Here is a 14,770-nt window from a genome sequence, read left to right as displayed (position 1 = left end):
TACTGTAGAAATTTACAGTTCCAATAATTCTCCTGTCAACTAGGACAAAATGCATTTTTTGTCTGCACTTGAATATGCAATTGCATATGCAGGATAAACCTGGTGCTTTTCGAAGATGACAAAGATGGAGGGATTTTTCATGTTGTTCACACAACTGTCATAGTAGTGGAGCTTATTAGTTGACTTTGCTGGAGGACGACAGTAACTTGCGCGGCCTACAATGAAATCACCAACCAGGACCTGAGCCACAAACATCACCTTTGTCTTTGTATCACGGTCACAGAAGGTGTGGGAATACCGTGCATCTCTGGCAAAGTAGCTCCCTAGGAAGAAAGGGGGTGGGGTTAATATGTGGAAGTTCAGATAGATCAGCTTCCCCAACCTTGTTCCATCGGAATAATCTGGACACAGAATGGTCAAGTCAGACTAGGAACATTATATTTAGCAGAGAGACACTTTTAGTTTTAAAGACCAAATCTGACCTAACTACACACTCCTCACGTTAACTTTCAAGTCAACAGATGCTTGGAGGAGCAGATTTTTTTCAGTGTATCTTCTGATTAACTTGAAATTTCTCCCATAAATTAAAAGTAATAATATATTATTAGTAGGAGATAATCAATGGCCAGTGGGCATGACAACTTTTTCTTCAAGCCTGGTTCTCCATCCCTAAACCTGTCTTTTCAGATGTTAATCCTCCTAACTCACATTATCAAGGAAAGAAAGTTTTCTGTCTACCTAAATGTTATTTTCTTAACTGGCAAGTATTCCTTATTATTTCATCCATACATCATACAAGAATGATCCAGATAAGAACCATTGACTCCATCTATACTGCTCTTTCCTAGAAACAATGGAAAGGGTAGCCTACCTTTCCCAAATATTGTTCCATTGGTCCCACAAATTCTCCAGTCAAAGTTGTCATTACAGATAGCTTCCACATTAGAAGAACTAGTCCCGTGGAACAGGAGTCTCTCATCAATGTACTGCCCTCCTTTTTTCATCATCTGATCTTTTTGCCTAGAATGAAAGAAATATTTCTTACTTCCTGGAAAAGCTAAATATCACAACAACTATACAATCTTAGAGTTGGAAGAGATCACAAAGGCCATCCATTTCAACCCCATTCTGCCATGCAGGAACTCCCAATCAAATCATATCTGACATCCAGTCTCTGTTTAAAGACCTCCAATGAAGGAGACTCCACTACACTCCGAGGAAGTGTGTTCCACTTTCGAACAGCATTTACTGTTAGGAGGTTCCTCCTAATGTTGAGGTGGAATCTCTTTTCCTGGAGCTTGCATTCATTGTTCTGTGTCCTGTTCTCTGGAGCAACATAAAACAAGCTTGCTCCCTCCTCAATATGACACCCTTTCAAATATTTAAACAGGGCTATCATATCACCTCTTAACCTTCTCTTCTCCAGCCTAAACATCCCCAGCTCCTTAAGTCGTTCCTCATAGGGCATGATCTTGAGACCTTTCACCATTTTAGTCGCTCTCCTTTGGACACGCTCCAGTTTCTCAATGTCCTTTTTAAATTGTAGTGCCCAGAACTGGACACAATATTCCAGGTGGAGCCTGACCAAAGCAGAATACAGTGGCACTATTACTTCCCTTGATCTAGACATTATACTTCTATTGATGCAGCCTAAAATTGCATTGGCCTTTTTAGCTGCCACATCACACTGTTGACTCATGTTCAATTTGTGGTCTACTTGGATTCCTAGATCCATTTCACATGTAGTTTCATTCAGCCATATGTCCCCCATCCTATATCTGTGCATTTCATTTTTCCACCTAAGTGCAGTACCTTACATTTCTCCATGTTGAATTTCATTTTATTAGTTCTGGCCCAGCTTTCTAGTCTATTCAGGTCATTTTGAATTTTGATAGTATCTTCTCAGGTATTACCTACTCCTCCTAATTTGGTGTCATCTGCAAATTTGATAACTATGCCCCCTATTCTGTCATCCAAATCATTGATAAAAGTGTTGAATAGCACTGGGCCCAGGACAGAGCCCTGTGGGACCCCACTGGTCACTTATCTCCAGAATGAAAAGAAGCCATTGTTGAGCACCCTTTGGCTTCGGCCAGTCAACCAATTACAAATCCATGTAACAGTTGCCTTGTCTAGCCCACATTTTACAAGTTTGCTTGCAAGAATGCCATGGGGAACCTCATCAAAGGCCTAACTGAAATCAATATATACTATATCCACAGCATTCCCTTCATCTAACAAGCTGTTAAATTTATTTTAAAAAAGATATAAGATTTGTCTGGCATGACTTGTTTCTCTGAAACCCATGTTGAGTTTTTGTGATTATGGAATTGCCTTCTAGATATTCACAGACTCTCTGTTTAATGATCTGCTCTAGAATCTTTCCTGGTATTGATGTGAGATTAACTGGACGATAATTGTTGGTATCTGCTTTTTTCCTCTTTTTGAAGATGGGGACAACGTTTGCCCTCCTCCAGTCTGCTGGGACTTCTCCTGTTCTCCAGGAGTTCTCAAAGATTATTGCCAATGGCTACGATATTACATTTGCCAGTTCTTTTAATACCCTTGGATGTAGTTCATCTTGTCCTGGATACTTATATTCATTTAGATTAACCAGGTATTCCTGTACTTATTCTGTGCTGAAATTATGCTATGCTGTCCTCTGCTCCCTTATCCCCAGGTTGAGCACCAGTTCCCTTTCCAAGGGTAATAGACATTTAAGAGTAAATTAATGGTAGCTGAAGGCCCCTGGAGTTTCCAGTGGGCATGGCTTGTGCACCTACCAGTGCACTGGTCACTCTGAGGATGAGATAAAGATGATGTAGGAAGGAGGCCTAATGATTCCTAGGCACCCTCTCTTATCTTCATAATGATAAAGACTAGAAGCATATTTTTAAAGAAACTTGAAAATAAAAGTTGTGAAGTTGAAAGTAAGTGCTCCAACAAATAACTAACCCAACTGCTCAGCATACTTGGCTTTGATGTTTTCCTTTTCCATGACAAGGAAAACCCACAAGCTGCCATTTTTCTATTCAAGCAAGCTGAAAAGGAACTGCTTACTTAACATTTATATTTGATTTAACCATATTCAAATTACTATATGTATTTTATAATCCTTACCAGAAACCCTGCATAACTGAACTTTATTATTATTCCCACTCAATAGAAGAGAGTGAATAACTTTCCTAATACCCCCCCCCCCTCCTCATTTATGTCTAAGGTAGGATTCAACACAGGAACTTTTGCTTCAAAGTTCAGTCCTTTAGGCACTCTGCTACAAGAAGGCGAACTCACACAACTTTCATCAACGGATCTTATACTATTTAGAAACCATTAACTAGCTTGTGAGGAAAGACGTTCAGAAAGTGAATTCTGAGTTTGATGCTGTATTGTGTTTTTCTTGCTGCGGAATCATAACACATACACACACCTCTGTATTCTTTATATACTCTAAAGCTGAGGTGAGGAACTTTGGGCCCTCCAGATGTTTTGGACTTCAACCCCTAGAAAGCCAAGCTAGCACTGCTAGTAGTACATTATTAGTGCTAGTAGCCCAAAGACTTCAGGCTGAAAGGATTCTCAGCCTTGCTTGAAAGCAAAGGTGGGAATTGTGTATCCCTCCAGGTGTTGTTGGATTGAACATTCCATCATCCCCCCCCCCCCCCCCCATGGACTCTGCTGGCTAGATGGCTAATAGGAATTGCTGTTGGAGCATTTGTGTGACCAGCAGTCCACACCTCCAAAGCAGTACGCCTGGATCAAACCCCAAAGAGGCACTCTGAGCTTGTGCTGGCTGGAGAAAACCTTCTCCCACATAGAGAAGCAGCAAACGAAACGAGATGCTGAGCTCTCGGTCAGAGGCACTTTAATCTTCGTTCCACTGTATACAAATCAGTGCTCACGTGGACAGATTTTCACGCCAATACAACACAACATATGACACCTACACTGGGCTCTGGAGCTCCTCCCTTATATACACTGTGTGAGGTAGTCAGTTTTGCCCACAACACTATTCCTTTTTCAACTAAAGAGAAACAGAAAAAGATAGGGCATAGGAAACCCTGTAAAAACATGTAAGGTACAAGTGAATTTATCAGTACCAAACTAAATGTTACATGGATGTATGAACAATCTGGCTACAATTTTTTTTCATTGTAATCTGCTGGTTTGAGAAGAGGTGCGTGTGTGTGTGTGCATGTGCGTGTGCGCGCGCTTAATCAGCTGACTCCCCCAAGTTGTTTTAACCCTAAATACTTATTATTATTATTATTATTATTATTATTATTACACTCATCCCTCCGCATTAGTGGCTTTGACTTTTGCAGATTTTATTAATATGTTTTCTCTAGGAATATCTAGGTCCTCTAGCGCAACTCTACGGTCAACTTTAAAAAAAATTGCACTGAAGGACATAGAGATTTCTAGAGAGAACACTCCACTAGGCATTTGTGAATACCTCAGCGCAACTCTATGGTCAGCATCTGACAGAAGTTGATCATAGAGTTCCACTGGAGGACCTAGAGATGCTTAGAGAAAAGACATCTCTAGGCATTTGTAGGTCCTCCAGTGAAGTTCTATGTCAATGTCTGGCAGATGTTGACTACAGAGTTACACCCAAGGACCTAGAAATTCCTAGAGAGGTGTTCTCTCAGGTAAAAACAGAAATGTTTTTGTTATTTGTGGGTTTTCCTGTGCCCCTAACAACCAGCAAATGTGAAGGGACATGTGTATTATTATTATTATTATTATTATTATTATTATTATTATTTCCATCATAGACAGTAACAACACCACAGAGGTGAACTTGGAACAGAAAATACAAGAGGGCCTTTCCACTCCTGAACATACCCTTCGAGACTACCTTTTGATAAATTGCCAAACCACCAGAGCTCCACTGCAACAGGTATTCATTTCCAAGTATGTGGTGGGATCTATAGGGGTACATGGGGCTATCTGCTGCCCCTTTAATGATGCTGAAGATACCAGCATTGTTGGCAAGCCACTGTACGACTGCCATGTCTGAAGAGGTCACATCATGCATAGTTTCTAACCAGGTATGGGAACCCTAACCATCAAGCAATTCCCTGAAGAAAGCTTCAGATGTGGTTTGTAAGTCTTTGTGTAACATCTAGATTGGCCTTCAGAATTTCCTTGTAACAGAAGCTGGGATAATGTTCAAAACAAAACAAAAACAGGTACTCACCACTGGAAGATTTCCCAAAGGGATGGATTCTGAATCCTTCTTATTTTCTTGATGTCATAAGAGCTCATTGTTGTATGAAAGAGAGTCTTGATTTTAATGTATTCAGGTGATTGTTGGCCGAGTTCAACAGCCTATAAATCACAAGATATTGGATAATTGTAAACATAAGTCCAGTGAAAAGGGAGCACTCTGCACTTTTAGCTGATGTAACACTAGAAAATAAGACATTTTCTGCTTGGGAACAGATATAGCAATGCTGACGGTGCTACCAGATAGCCCTATTTAGCTCATAAGTTACATTTACAGCCTCTCCTCCTGTGAGCTCAATGTGTCCTAGATGGCTCCCTTCTTCCCTCCTGAGAGGGAATGACCAGCCTCAGTCATCCAGCAAGTTTGAAGGGTTAGTGAGGACTGGAATCTGGATCTCCCAAAACCAAGTCCAGCACCTTGACCATTACATTACACTACATACAGTCTGGCCCTCTTCCTATTCTTTCCACCACAATTTCCCATGAGACCTCACTCACCAGCATCACACATAGTATCATACCTCATGTGCATCTTATTTCTTGAATGACTTTTCATTTATAATGAAAACATGCAGGGCTAGCTGTGTTGGCCATTTAACCAATAAAAATAAAAATCCAACAGCGATACATTTACTGGCCAACTGAAATGCACAATATACTTGTTGCAAGCCATGGAGCTTTGAAAGCTTGCAACAAATATATTGTGCATTTTGGTTGGTCTATAAAGGTATTACTGATGGACATTAATTTGTAATGTTGACTCAAAACTAGACAGATACAATTCCTCCAATTAAAGCTAGAGCCTATCTATGCTTTACTAGAGAGCAAAACCCATTGGATTCAAAGTAATCCACATCCACCTTGCTCAGGATGAAGCTCAATTGTAAGATTCATTGTAGCTTAGTGGTGGCGAACCTATGGCACGTGTGCCAGAGGTGGCACTCAGAGCCCTCCCTGTGGGCACAAGCACCATCATCCCAACGCAGAGTTCACTAGAGTTTGTCACTAGAAATCTAGAGGGATACGGCACTTTGTGATAAATAAGTGGGTTTGGGGTTGCAGTTTGGGCACTCGGTCTCTAAAAGGTTCTCCATCACATTTCTCCACCAAAACCTTCCAGCTGCTTTAGTGAAGGATTCCCACATATTTCTAAGGTCTGTTTTCAGGAATCCACAAACTGGGTCATTAGTGGTAACTATAGTTTCCCTTTATAGCAAAGGGGCCACATGGCAAAGACCTTACCATTCCCACAAGTGTGTGTGTGTTTATTACATTAATAGCCCATCTTCTCCTAGAAAACTAGATACACTCTTATGTGATCAACAGAAACACTTTCTGGCTCACTGATGAGCAAAAGGAAGTGTTGAAGAAGGCAGGGAGATTGATACCAGCAAGGCAGTGACAAGAATGGGCTGGCAGTTGGAAAAAGTCTTGGAAATTAGGCTGGTTGAATGCAAGCAGCAGGAAATTTAAAGGAAGCTAGAACCAGGCGGAAGGGAGGATGAGAGAGGAAGAGGGAGGAGAATGGAAGGACAAACAGAAGGGATATGGCAGACAGTTAGGACTGAGTTAATCCTGCCATGATTTTCATTTGACTGTTACGGTTAAGTCTGATTTGTTATAAGGTTTATGTTATATCCTAGATAATTTAGCATGGGGACTGGGCCTTGCAGAATGGGATTTGTAGTTATGTGGTGTGTTAGATATTAGGGGGCAGTAGGTGCTGCGCTTTATATAGGTGGGGACAGTTATATAAGGAGAAGCTAGTATGCTTTTGGGATTAGTATATTTTCTTATATTCAGCTGCATATGAGAACATTGAATTGGGGAAAGGAATCTACAAGCATGTTTATCTTTTACTGTTTTGAAGCGTTTGAAGGTCAGTTGTCGCTAACAATGGCAGTTAGCACCACCAGGCTCAATATATTTGGGGGGCGGGGCATCTGAAGAGAGAATTGTTTTGAGAACTGTGTGTATTTAAAATATTGTTTTGAGAACTGTATACCCATCAGTCCTGGGGGGGGGGGTGTTGGAGTTGAGATTTTCAAATGCTTTTATTTGAGGTTATGTGTGATGGGTTTTCAGTACTGTCTAAAGATGCCTTACTAGTTGGACCTTTCTGACCTTTCAATAAAAGATTTCTGCTAGCCCTCAGGGGCCGAACTGACTGAGTATGGGAGGGCTGCTGCTAGGTCTGACACAGACAGAAGGAGGGGAAGAGAGCCAGCTGGGAAGAAGGGCAGGGCAGGGACAGGCAGACATAGTAAGGGAGCAGTTGCCTAAGAGGGACGCCGCCGCGGACAAATTGAGAACAGCGCATATTGGAGGAAAGGCCACAACTTTATTAGCATACTAAGACACAGCAAACACAAAATGTAGGGTTGGCTCCAATGCATGAGGTCTGGATCTGTCATTCATCAGCCCAGTGCTGAGTGAATGAACCACGGTGCTTGGTCACGGCCAAGCTTCGGGTTGGCAAGGGATTTTCAGTTAATGCTCACGCTCCAACGATCGCTCAAGCGATTGATCGCATCTCCGCAAATGCGCATCAACGCATAACTATCACTTGTCAATGGGGTCGCTGTGCTGATGATGCCCCCGCAATGGCAACACCGCATCGCTCGCAGCCCCCCCCGTGTCTGGATGGATTCCCGATCCAGTGCTACGCAGCCCTGGAAACCACGCCCACCAGATCCAAGACCTATGCAACCGCCACACAAAGTTGTGACAACATGCAAACCCACATAGGGAGGGTGGGTGGGTGAGCAAAACAAGCAATGGCGCCGACTCCCGCGCCTCGTGGGCCTTAAATAGGCCCACCAACCAATGGGAGGCCAGAAAAGGGGGCCAGGACCTGCCTCCCGGCCTCCCACCAATCGCGGGCAGCACCATCCAATGACGCCGCCCAATCAGCGGGCGCTTCCGCCCGCAGGGCCCGCTGGGACCTGTAGTCCCAGCGGTGTGGGCGGAAGGCCCGCCTCCCGCTCTCCCCCAGAGCCAATCACGGCTCGAGCGGACCCGCACTGGGGCTTCTGGTGCCGCTCGAGCCGGGAGGGGCCCGCCACCTGCCGCGGGGGAATCCCCCAGCGGCAACCAGGCCGTCCCGCCGAGGCGGGCGGCCTCATTATAGGCCACTAGGATGAAGGATGAGGAAGTGGGACAGAGATTTGGGGCAGGAGAGCCTGAGAGTCATTGAAGCTAGCAGGAGAAAGTAGGGGAGGACACAAACTGAGGAGCTTATCATGTGAACTTTAAAACCAGCTTCATCCTCCTGGGCTGGAGCCAGGATGAGGGATGGAGGCGGGGATTATCACATGCTAAATCGCTGCCCGCCATCAGCCTGGGTCCCAGCTGGATCCCAGCCGAATTCCACCAGCACTTTTTTGAGGTCAGAAGCTTTCGGCTGGCTGGGACCCAGCTTGGACCCAAGCTGATGGCACGTGGTGATTAGGCAGCAGTTTAGCATGTGGTAATCCCCACTTCCATCCCGTATCCTGGCTCCAGCCTGGGAGGCTTCATACTCCTATGACTGGGGGGCTGGAGCCAGTTATAAAGTTCCAGTGATAAGCTCCTGAGTGTATAAGAATTTAGAACAAGAATTAGGAGGACTGTAAGAAGTGAGAGGTGGCAGTGGAGGGAGTGGCTGAACCATAAAGATAGTCATGTGGCAGGGGAGTTAGAATCACTGAAAAGCTGGAATGGGCAGACATGAAGAAAGAGATTCCCAGAAGAATTTGTAATAGGACAAATGAAGTGTGTGCTCCGGAGAAAGAGAGGTGTGTTCACCCGCTTATAAGGAGGCTCTCAAGTATACTCTTTGGCATTCAGGTTAATAACCTTTTTCTTTTCCAGAAAACATATACAGGCATAGCTGTGTTGGCCATACAGCAAAGTACAATATCATCCAAAATCCACAAAACAGTGAAAACTTTACCGGGCCAAACAAAATGCACATTATACATGTTGCAAACTGATGAAGCTCCACTGGCTTCTTCATCAGGCAAAGGTGTTAAAAATCATACAGGAGAAAGAAAGAAAGAAAGAAAGAAAGAAAGAAAGAAAGAATTGACAATATTAGTCATAGCATTTGGTCAAGACATTGTGGTCATTTTCTTCAGTTCAGATGGTATGTAAGGGTATTCATGTAGTCGAGGCCTTCCTCCTTCTGGCCAGGTGGGTACTGGGAGATCCAGTCCAGGAAATAAACTTTAAATTCCATTAGCGAGGAAAAAAGCTACCGCGTTTGAGATCCAGATACTGCCTTTGAGACAAACTGGACCAAAAACTGAGAATAGCAGATAACAGAATCAGAATTTAATGAGAACTTAATGACTGGCCCAGTGAGTTTCATGGCTGCATGGTGACCAAAACCTGGTCCACACCAAACACTGCATCCACTCCACCAACCTGGCAGTCACCTGGAAGGAGAGGATGAAATCTTGTTGCTTCACATGGCTAGCAAAGCAAACTGACACTTATCTGAGTGCCAGGTAGGAATATTTTTTACAAATTGTTGCACAAAGATCTGTTAAGTCAGTTACCTTGTACCCAACTGAAGGTAGTGCTGACATGTCCCAGTTGATAGGATACTTTGGAGATGGAGGTGGAGCTGCAGCAGGCACTGGATCTTCAGCAAACACTGGAGCTGCAGCAGGCACTGGAGCTGCAACAGGCACTGGAGCTGCAGCAGCTGTGTCTCTGTTTAAATAACAAAATTTTTAAAAAATGGATGAGAACTGTGAATCTCTCTTGCTAGCTCAAAGATAATGGATGCAGAAGATACCAAAGAAGCCATGGTGAAATGCAGCGGGTAAGAGCACAGGAAAAATCAAGCCTCATTTCTGAAATTATCGGGGAATAATATCTGGTGTGAGACATAGGCACTTAGATAAGAAAGTATCACATTTGATAAGAAGCTATGAATAGCTCAAGAATTGAGGAAAGTACTGCATACATGGCTATGGACTTTATCACACGAAGAAAATTGGGGGTTTAAACTGAAAATCACATGAAAATTGTGCGATCGCGATTAACATTTTCATACGACGTTATGATTAAAGTGACATTATCCTAGGAATAAACAGGCAATAAATAGCAACAAATCATTCATGGGGAAATCCAGTGAATGATTTTTTGCTGTTTATTGCCTGTTTATTCCTGGGATAATGGCTCTTTAATCACGATGTGTCTGAAAATGTTAATCACGACTGTGTGATTTTCACATTATTTTTGCTATTTAACACACACACACACACACACACACACACACACGATTTTCCCTGTGTGATAAAGTCCTTTGTTTTGAAAGGATGATATAATCTAAGACAAAAAATAGTGATTTTCACATTTCTTGCCTGGAAAATTCTGAGTATATACAGCTTTTTCATGACCATTTGATGGACCCAGTGGCATGATTCTGGTTGCAAAGCTAACCATCTAATAACCAGAGGAGACTGTGGCTAATTGCTGTCTTCACCTCAGAATCCCAGGATCCCTTGACTCACTGAAAGAAGATGTGAGTACCCCTGCCACCACTGAAGGCCCTGAGTATCCTTTGCAGGGCTTCTGTGACCTCTGGGAAGCTGGAAAAGAAATTTGTGCTGTTCTGTGATATAAGCAGGAACACTACCCAGCAGGCTCCATGGGATCCTGACCCTGTAAGGAAATTTCCCCCATTTGCCTCTGCCCCAGTCCTCCGGACTGAACTGTGCACTACTATATTCCGGAAAGGAAAATTATTTTGGTCTAGCCAAGAAACAACAAGGACAGTGTGAGAAAGACGACCGGCCAGAGCTCCATCTTGATGTGTTAATCTTCCATGAAGAAAAGAACTTCAAGTGCTTTCAGTCTACTGTTTTAAAGATGACAGATTACTCTCTTTATAAGCCATATGTATACTGCTTTAAAACAACTAAACTAAATAGAAGGATCCTTGTACATACTTAATTTTGGATTTGCAGCCTTATATTATCTATTATACACCTCTTCCTCCAGACAATGGTGACTAGATCAGCATATTATTAGATTATTGTTTAAATCTGTTTGTTGCTTTATTCTGTAAACTTGACTGCCTATTTTGTATGTGTGTACTTATGTGTATTTTGTAGTTTGCCTCTTTTTGATATAAACAAACTTAATCACAGGCAAAGACATAGCCCTGGTCAGCAGGCTCCTCACTGCAAACGTTTGGTTAATGCCTGAGAACCAATCCAGGGCCCCTGCCTAACCTCCTCCTGGTCTGGGAAGAATTCTGGCTGAGGGACAGTACCTGCTGAATCCTTGGCACCACCAGACGCCCTGGCTGCCTTGGAGGTCAGCCCATCTGCTTGACACCTGACTGCCTCCCTACTTCCCAGCTCTGAGTCCTCAAGTACCTGACTTAGGCATTGGGTCTTAGTTATATCAAATGTGATCTTATACCCTTTCTTCGCCTTTACATCTTCAGAGGAAACAAACTTGGGGTGCCTCCGGACCTCTTTCTTGGTTTGGTACATCATGTTTCTCTGGGTCATCTCTTGGGGGGGGGGGGAGATATTTTTAGAGAGCAATCAGAGGCATTTATAGAAAGGGGCTGCTAAAGCAGGTCTATTCTTTGTCTGTCAAAATTCAATTTGAATCAAAGAACATTTGCCTGTGAAGGAATGCAAAAACAGAGCAGCCCAAAAATCGTTGTTCTATCTTCACCCCAGGGTATTAAATATTTTGATGGAAAGTATGAGTGAAATATTATCGGCACAGTGCAAAACAAATGCCCTAACCAAACGCATGACTCTTAGGGATTTTGATGACAGTTTATTGATCACCTGCACAGTAGCTATATCATCGCACCAGAAATGGACAGCAGAGTTAGCCAACTCCTTTGCCCAGATCTGCGCTGCTACCACAATGGGAAAGAACTCGAGGAATGTAATGTCGGACAGTATGCCCGCCCTGCCCCATTCCTTAGGCCACGTGTGAGCACACCAATGCCCCTGGGAGTAGACTCCAAACCCTGAGGACCCTGTAGCATCTGATGCTATCTTTAAAGTATGTCTGATGTGTAGCTCTTCCCTCCAGAAGGATACCCCATTCAAGGATAGTAAATCCTCTTTGATCCCCTGAGTAAGTATGATTCTGTGATGGGGTTTGCGTACAGCTGCCACTGTTGCAGGAAAGCCCTGCCTGGGCCCACCACCCTGCAAGCAAAGTTTAAGTGGCGTATTATTTCTTGAAACTCCCTGAGAGTGGCCTTGTTTCGCTTGACAAAGAATGATACCTTACTAGTTAAATCGGCCAGTTTGGTTAATGAGAGCCTGCACTGTTGCTGGATGGTGTCTATTTCAATACCAAGAAAAACTAATGATGTGGAAGGGCCCTCAGTTTTCTCGTGTGCTAATGGGAAACCAAACTCTTCTGATAAGGAAAGGAATTCAGCCACTAGTCAGATGTAATCTCCTGAACCAGCCCCTCCCACAAATAAAAAGTCATCCAAATAATGGATGGACTTGACCTTAAGGACTCACTCAAGGAAGGTGCTGAACCCTTCAAAGGCTGCGCACAAGAAAGAGCATCCCATGGGGAGGGTGTGGTCCTTATAAAAATTCCCTTCAAAGGTAAAGCCCAGCAGTTCAAAGTCCTCTGGGTGGACTGGGAGCAGACGAAACACAGACTTGATGTCACATTTTGCAAGCTCCACTCCAATCCCCATAATTCGAACCAACCATACTGCTGTATCGAAGGAGGTGTACTGCACCGTACATAGCTTTGCTGGGATAGCTTCATTGACAGACTGGGGTATGATAGGTGGTGAATTATTCTGAATTCCCCAGAGGCTTTTTTGGGGACAACCCCAATGGGGATGCCCTGAGACTGGGAATGGGCTGGGAGGTAAAAGGGCCAACAACCCTGCCTTCTTCCACCTCCTTCCTGATTTTGTCCCTTTACCATAGATTCAAGGCCACTGATTGATTTGAGGTTCTTAGCAAAGTAAGGTTTACATGGTCCAGAAAAGGGGATCCTGGATCCCTCCAACTTCTTGAAGCCCTCCAACAAATATGACTGGGCCTCCTTGTCTGGGTAGAGGGAGAGGAGGGCTTCTAACCTGTCTAGTTTAATTGGCTGGGGCCCTTTACAAGCCATGGAGGGGCCTGCAGGTCCTCTCTTGGCTGTCGTGTGGTCCTTGTTACTTCTTCCATTTCTCCATTTTGGGCAGTTCCGAAAGGAATGTTTCTCTGCACAGATTGAACATTCATGGCAGAACTTACAAGACTGTTGTGTGCATGTTCCAAGAACACCAAACTCCTAACACAACCTGGACAGTGTACCTCCCCCCGCTCGACTCTTTCTTCTTGTGCCTGCCTGAGTCTTCTGTACTATGTGTCCACTGTACAAGAGCTCTCCTTGAATTGGGTGTGCTGGAGTCATGACTTGCATCCAAAGCTGGGGATGTGCTTGGTCCCATCTTAGTGTTGGATTCAAGGCCACCCTCATTCTGAATGCTTCATCATATTGAAGCCATGCTGGCCCTGAATAGTTAACATATGCTCTGTGTATGAGGTAGATGGGGTTCTGCAGACTTCCTTCCCGAAAGGCAGCCCCATTGTCCTCTGCCCTCATTGCTTGCTTCCATCCCAAACACCCCTTGGCCAGCCCCATCTTCCCGATTCATAGCCCAACTGGGCAGCCTTTGAGGACCACCAATTTTGTGGTAACTCACATCCTGTGCCTGGATCCGGTTCCTCTTCTGTGGTATATTTGTCCTGCTCCCAGGTACCTTTCAATTGCACTTAAACGGGCTTCCAGCTGCTGATTGGAGATTTCTTTGTCCCTCACTTGCAGCTGTCCTTTTGCACTTTTCTGGGGGGCCTTTCCCACTTCCGGGCTAGAGGAGCAGTACAGATTTGCCATCTGCTGCAACCTGGCAAGGATGTCCTCATCATCATCCTGATCCTGTTGCAGGATTGCTTGGGCTGGACCTTGAGTGTGGACCCTTATTGTAAGTTGCTTGCTAAGGGGTGCCTTGCCTTTATTGCCCCCACCACCTTTTTTAGGTGCCATATGTGGGGGAGAAGGTAGTGACCCTCAGGATGAGGGTGTGGGACAGGAAGCTGAAGCAGCAGGTGAAGACTTGTATACAAACTTTGTTGGTTCCAGGTACAGATGCCTGAGCCAAGGACTCAAGGCTTGGGGGAAATAGCAGGTGCCCGCAATGGGCCTGCCCAGCCCACGGATGCCCAAGAAGCAGTAAGAGACCAAGACAGCTGGTGTGCTGCCATTGAAAGGCCAGTGCAGGGAGAGGGGGCGGCCAGGTGCAGACGCTTACAAGGCCAGGACGAGACCTGCACTGGTAATAAGTAAGCAAGTAATGGGTGCTACACTAAGGCAGATTGGGGAAAAAGAACAATCAAAGGTGCAGTTATTCTGTCTTGTCCTCACACGCCGCATGCCGCTGAAGATGGAGTTGCCTCAAGTTGACTTTGACCCCGCCCACATACGGCATCACAAAGCACTGACATTCCACCTCATCCCATTGGGCCATTAAATGCAGGCTCCCTTCCTG

General features: G+C 44.4%; 1 protein-coding gene across 1 annotated transcript; it reads right to left on the bottom strand.

Annotated features, from left to right (window-relative positions):
* On the bottom strand, window positions 1–14,268 carry LOC149312573 (protein mono-ADP-ribosyltransferase PARP12-like). Its single transcript, XM_089527213.1, has 5 exons — window positions 13,928–14,268; window positions 9,774–9,930; window positions 5,204–5,334; window positions 872–1,020; window positions 1–323 (listed from the first exon to the last, which is right to left on the bottom strand). The coding sequence occupies exons 1-5, from the start codon at window positions 14,266–14,268 to the stop codon at window positions 40–42; spliced, it is 1,062 nt and encodes a 353-aa protein (XP_089383339.1). The 3' UTR covers window positions 1–39.
* Between the last annotated feature and the right edge of the window lie 502 nt (window positions 14,269–14,770).

Source organism: Sceloporus occidentalis, unplaced genomic scaffold, assembly GCF_023333645.1.
Source record: "Sceloporus occidentalis isolate IW3139 unplaced genomic scaffold, rSceOcc1.0.p SCAF_5, whole genome shotgun sequence".
Classification (NCBI taxonomy): domain Eukaryota; kingdom Metazoa; phylum Chordata; class Lepidosauria; order Squamata; family Phrynosomatidae; genus Sceloporus; species Sceloporus occidentalis.
The sequence above is the reverse complement of the archived record's forward strand: the minus strand, read 5'-3'. Positions and strand labels throughout refer to the sequence as shown.

Coding starts and splice junctions, on each gene's coding strand:
- LOC149312573 (XM_089527213.1), bottom strand. CDS start 14,268: ATGGCACCTAAAAAAGGTGGTGGGGGCAATAAAGGCAAGGCACCCCTT. Junction 5,335..9,773: donor TACCTTCAGTTGGGTACAAG/GTAACTGACTTA, acceptor TGTGATTTATAG/GCTGTTGAACTCGGCCAACA. Junction 324..871: donor TGGAACAATATTTGGGAAAG/GTAGGCTACCCT, acceptor CTTTCTTCCTAG/GGAGCTACTTTGCCAGAGAT.